This window comes from Lagenorhynchus albirostris, chromosome 2 (assembly GCF_949774975.1).
Source record: "Lagenorhynchus albirostris chromosome 2, mLagAlb1.1, whole genome shotgun sequence".
Lineage (NCBI taxonomy): Eukaryota > Metazoa > Chordata > Mammalia > Artiodactyla > Delphinidae > Lagenorhynchus > Lagenorhynchus albirostris.
Genome location: NC_083096.1, coordinates 73,699,253 through 73,705,252, shown reverse-complemented (window position 1 = coordinate 73,705,252; position 6,000 = coordinate 73,699,253). Strand labels below are relative to the sequence as shown.

General features: G+C 53.4%; 1 protein-coding gene across 1 annotated transcript; it reads left to right on the top strand.

Moving 5' to 3' along the window:
- Window positions 1–3,504: 3,504 nt before the first annotated feature.
- RXFP4 (relaxin family peptide/INSL5 receptor 4) lies at window positions 3,505–4,693 on the top strand. The gene is given in 2 exon segments (XM_060142304.1): window positions 3,505–3,792; window positions 3,795–4,693. Coding segments are annotated over 2 exon segments (1,104 nt in total). The 5' UTR covers window positions 3,505–3,587.
- The last annotated feature ends 1,307 nt before the right edge of the window (window positions 4,694–6,000 follow it).

Genomic DNA, 6,000 nt, shown 5'->3' with positions numbered 1-6,000 from the left:
AGCAGTGATTTGTAGTTTCCAGTGTACAAGTATTGGTACATCTCTTGTCAGATTTATCTCGAAGATTTTTTATTTTTGATGCTCTGGCAGCTTCATCTTCTTTTTTTTTTTTTTTTTGCGGTACGCGAGCCTCTCACTGCTGTGGCCTCTCCCGTTGCGGAGCACAGGCTCCGGATGCGCAGGCTCAGCGGCCATGGCTCACGGGCCCAGCCGCTCCGCGGCATGTGGGATCTTCCCGGACCGGGGTACGAACCCATGTCTCCTGCGTCGGCAGGCGGACTCTCAACCACTGCGCCACCAGGGAAGCCCTGGCAGCTTCATCTTAATGTGGAAAATGGATGAGATGGATCACTCTCACTGCCTTTGCAATTTTTCTGTAAATATAAAGCTCTTCCAAAATATAAAGTTGAGAGAGACAGAGATTGATTCAGAAGTTGCCCTTTAGCGCTGAAGCTGCCCATGTCCCTTACCAAGACTGGAGGATTTTCTCCAGTAGCCCTTGACAGACACATGAAGTAGTAGAGGTGGTGGCTGATTGGGTTGATGTGAGGTTAGCGACCTGGATTAGGCGCAGGTCCCCTCCTCCTGCCACTTGTAGTCCTCCAAGCAGCTAGTCTCAGTCTCCGCTGTCATAAATACAAATGCCAAGATCCCTTCTCTTTATGCTCTGTGGAGGGATAACTCAGTCTCTTCTGCCACCTCCCCCAATTCCTCTTTGCCTAGGCTTTGGAGTGCAGGACAGGGATGTGGGGCTGAAAAGACATGTGGACGAGGGAGGGGAGGATATTCAGGTGACTGAGGGGAAGGCCCAGATGTTGGAAGTCCCTTTTACGAAAGGGAGACACTGTAATCTACCACTACAGGTACTTGGATTCTGAGATAGAAAATGGGGTTGGAAAAGTACGGCTCTAGAGGGTAATATGAACGTGAGAGATGGCAAAAGCGTTTCTGTTGGGTCCAGTCCCTCCTCTTCCTCCAGCAGTTGTGGGGGAAGAGCATCGAAAGCAGAGTTGTCGCTATCCTTCTGTCCATATCCTGCCGCTCTTTCCTTTGGCGCTCCCCAAGGGAAGGGTCTGTCACTTCTGGCACTCCGGAAGGGCAACAGGTTAGAGGTGGAAAGAAATGCCCAAAGGGTTTTGTGATGTACTGGAAAGAGCTAGATTCTAGGAGTCAGAAGACTTTTATCTCAAATCCTCACTCTGCCACTACTTCCCCTGTGGCCTTGGACAAGTCACTTTCACACCCTACAAAATGAGAAACTGAACTAGAGGATCTGAAAAGCCCACCCATCTCAAAAAGCTTATTATATTTTATGAGGATAGGGACCATATTATGTTTTCGTCTCCCCAGCATCTAGCACAGTGCCTGGCACATAGTAAGTGTTCAAGAAATGCTGTGATTAGTGAATGAATGGATGAATCAAGGAACAAACTAACAAAATACTAAAATGAAGGGGCCCAAAGTGAAGTTCTTAAACTTGGTCAGTTGGCGGCACCACCTCTCTACATAACCACAAAGGAGTGTTGATAGTCTCAGACCAAGGGAAAGGATTTAGATTAGAAAAGAATAAAGGTAAAAAAAAAAATGATCAGAGGACCGGATATTTCAAATGGAAAGCAGAACCCTGAAATTCTGACCCAGCTTCTGTTTTCCAAGCCAAGAGACAATAGGTCCAGTGCATTAAAAGACATCGTGGCTGCCAGATGGACAAGGTGATGCAGGATGGGTGGAAGAGTAAACATGGCCCTGAGAGAGGGAGTGATTGGCACAAGTCACACAGGAGCAGTCCCTGAGGCCGGGAGGTAGCCCCTGGGGCTCACCTGAACTTGGGCTGGGCACTCCCCTTCGGCCACCCCCTTCACACCCATCCCTTGCTGAAGGACCCAAACATCCTGGCACCCAGTCTGAATCTCTTTCACCCCTGGGTCTCTCCTATAAGGTTCATCAAACCCATTGTTGATTATCCTGAAAGGGCCCCTCTCCTCCCCTAGCACTCAAGGGAACTGAACGTCAAACATCTTAGTTAGCTAGCAGAGGACAGGAAGGTGCTGAATATTTTGAAAAAGCCTCATTCTTTTATCTACACCCTGCCCCTCGCCCCACGTCTTCTATTTTCCCCCATCACTGCAAATTCTGCAAAGGATAGGGATACGGGCACAAAAGGGGAGGACCCAATGATGCACTTTTTCCATTTAGGGCTGAGATCATGGGGAGGCAGGATGAGGTGTGGTGAGGGTATATCTCAGAAACCACACCTCTGAAAGGGGGTTTGGGGGTTGCAGGAGAGAGTAGGGGGTACCACTGACTTCTGTCTCCACAGATTAGAGAAGGAAAGGGTGAAATGGCAGTGGGAGTGGTAGAGGTTACAGGACTTCTTAGCAAGAAGAGAACTGAGGGCATGCCCCAGGCCTGCTCAGGTCCTCGTAGGCTGTGTTCCCCAGTAGGGAGAGAACAGGAAGCTGTGACTTCCTCTCCCCTTTTCCTCCCTGCCCTTAGCCTCAAAGTCACTTGACGCTGCAATGAATTCCAACCTGTGTTTTAGTTGGCACTGTTCCCTGGGCATGGTGATAATAGCTGCTCGGTACCTTGCTCCCTTGTGCCACAAACACCCCCAACTTTTCCTTTGAAATAATAATCACTCGGGCTTCCCTGGTGGCACAGTGGTTGAGAGTCCGCCTGCCGATGCAGGGGACATGGGTTCGTGCCCCGGTCCGGGAAGATCCCACGTGCCGCGGAGCGGCTGGGCCCGTGAGCCATGGCCGCTGAGCCTGCGCACCCGGAGCCTGCGCTTCTGGAGCCTGTGCTCCGCAACGGGAGAGGCCACAGCAGTGAGAGGCCCGCGTACCGCAAAAAAAAAATAATAATCATCACTCATGCAAATAGCAATGTATAAAGTGCTTTTTCATGTGTTACCTCATTTTACCACACCAATCCCGTAAAGCAGAGACTTTTACCTGAAAAATTTAAGCTAGGAAACTGAGGCTCAGGCGAGTAAAGTAATTCACCCATAGTCACACAGCGAGTGAGGAGCAGACCTGGGACCCCAGAACTTCTGCTCTTTCTCTCTCAAATACCTATTCTGATTCCCTGCCTCCATGCTCCCTCCCAGGCCCCTTCCCCTTGGCTCCAAGGGAGCATTTTCTGCAGAGAAGGGGGCCCCTGAACACTGTTAGGATTAGAGGGGGCTCCAGTTTGGTTCCTGTCATCCCTGAGATGGGGTATCTGTGTCCCTCTCCCTGGATTGGAGGCTTGGGGCTGCCCTGCATAGTGGGATCATTCTCCCTCCCCCTATCCTCTTCTGCATAGAGCTCTACACAAACACAAACACATTTATCCCAACGTTCAGGTTCTCTCTCACCCTGCCCCACCCACCACCAAGACCAACAGAGAAGAGGCAGGTTGTCCCTCCACCACCCGCCCCCTGAGGTGTGGGCGTGGGCTGGGTCTCCAGGCAGCCAGAGGCCCCGAGAGAAGCAGAGAAGCGCTCAGATATACACCGTCCTGCTGAGTGCCTTAGGTGGCCCCTGCCAGTCTGGCAGGCACCCCTGGCCCCTCTGCCCAGCACCACCGACGTCTGATGCCCTGCGATGCCCACGCCCAACACCTCTGTGCCCCCGCCTGCTTTCTGGGTCAACACCTCTGGAGGCAGTGTGCTGAGTGCTGATGAAGATATGATGCCTGTTGGATTCCTAGCCCTGAGGGTTGCCCTGGCCTATGGGCTCGTGGGGGACATCGGCTTGCTGGGAAATTTGGCCGGACTCTGGGTTCTGGGTAACTGCGCTCGGCGAGCCCCCTGCCCACCGACACTTTTGTCTTTAAACTAGCTTTGGCAGACCTGGGGCTGGCACTCACTCTCCCCTCCTAGGCAGCCGAGGCGGCACTGGACTTCCATTGGCCCTTCGGAGGTGCCCTCTGCAAAATGGTCCTGACAGCCACCGTCCTCAACATCTACACCAGCATCTTCTTCATCACGGCGCTGAGTGTTGCCCAATACTGGGTGGTGGCCATGGCTGCAGGACCCGGCACCCACCTCTCGCTCTTCTGGGCCCGTGTGGCCACCCTGGCCGTGTGGGTGGCAGCTGCCCTGGTGACGGTGCCCACGGCTGTCTTTGGGGCCAAGGGCGAGGTGACTGGCATGCATCTGTGTCTGCTGCGCTTCCCCAGCAGGTATCGGCTAGGGGCCTACCAGCTGCAAAGGGTGGTCCTGGCCTTTATGGTGCCACTGGGCATCATCACCACCAGCTACCTGCTGTTCCTGGCCTTCCTGCGGCTGCGGCAACGGCAGGACAGCAGAGTCGTGGCCCGCTCCGTCCACATCCTTCTGGCCTCCTTCTTCCTCTGCTAGTTCCCCAACCACGTGGTCCCTCTTTGGGGTGTCCTGGTGAAGTCTGACCTGGTGCCCTGGGACAGCACTTTCTACACCATCCATACCTATGTCTTCCGCATCACTACCTGCCTGGCACACAGCAACAGCTGTCTCAACCCCATGCTGTACTGCTTCCTAAGGCGGGAGCCCCGGTAGGCCCTGGCAGACACCTTCAGGGATCTGTGAGCAAGGCTGTGGCCCCAGGGGCGGGGCTGGGTAGAACAGGTGGCCCTAAAGGAGGTGGGCAGGCGGTGGATGGAGAGCACCCCTTGGGAGGGTGGCCCTTCTACCAGGCTTACCAACCTGGACAAAGGGACACCTGGGTGAAGGGGGCAAGGTAAACCCCCTCCTCTTCGCGGGGATCCACGCATCCTAGGGAGAGAGAGGTTGGCCTCTCTGCCACGATGCAAGGCCCTCAGGGAAAGTCTGATCTTTGATCCCCAGCTCTGGCTATGGGGGAACAGGGAGGCTGGGACCCAGGTCAGGGCTGGGTATGACCAAGTGGAAGTCTCTACATGGAGATGGGAATGATGAGTATCTGAGAATAAACCTCTGGAGCATACACAAAGTGTCTGCACCTTTCATCTCAGTTCCACCTCCAGGTCAAGGTGGCCAAAAGGATTCTTTGCCCCATTTCTGCCTTCTGTGAGAATTCCCGGGAAAATTTCCCTAAGGGTTCTAGACTAATTGGGTCATAGGTCAATGCCTATCTCCCTCTATCCCCTCCACCCTCCCTCCCTCACCTCAAATGGGGTGTACCCTTGTCCTTCTCTGGTGCAACAAAGGGCAAATATGCCCTTCTCCTCTGGCCACCTCTACCTTCTTACCATCTCATTAGTGTCTACAGAAACTTGGTGCCCACAGACACCTCGGCAACAAAAGCTGTAGTTCTCCCTGCTGTGTGTAGGGTCTTGCTGGATCCCTAGCTCCAGCCAAGCCCAGAGTGCAAACCCGTTTCTGGCTGGGAGTACCCATGTGTCTCTCCCTAAATCAGGATTTGGAGGGAGAAGTGAGGATAAGGACAAGCCAACGATGTGTGTGGGGCCCAGGGAGGCAAGAGATGCGGGAGGGGGTTGGGAGAAGAGGAGGCTGAATATGCAGCCAGAGGAGTGCGAACCACAGAATATGGTGCTACTCTTCCTCCTCCCCCGAGGGCTTAGCTCAGAGCATCAACTCAGGTGTCAGAACACCTGGATTCACATCCTAGGTCTGACACTAACCAGCTGAGGGACCTCGGTACGTTACTTTACTTCTCTGTACCTGTTTTCTCAATTTAAAATGGGCTGTTAAGGATTTAACAGTGCCTGAAATAGAGTTTTACGTATTATTCTTACACCCCATGTAAAATGGAGACAGAAGAAAAAAGGAAGAAATAAGGGGGCAACTGGGAGACAGGGACAAGGAGCCATAAAGGTCTCGTCTGGAATTTTTACATGCTCTGGAGTGCAAGTTTTACATAAGGAACTGAATGAGGGGTTGGCCCCTCAGGCCCCTCTTGAAGCTGTGCACTCCAGGGCAGCCGGGTTCCCCTTTGCTTTCTGTATCCATAGATACCCAGCAATGATAAATGCTAGCCATCAGAAGGGACTTTCCGGGGGGGGGGAGCCCCTGGGAAGGAGGGAGGTGGCAGAGGG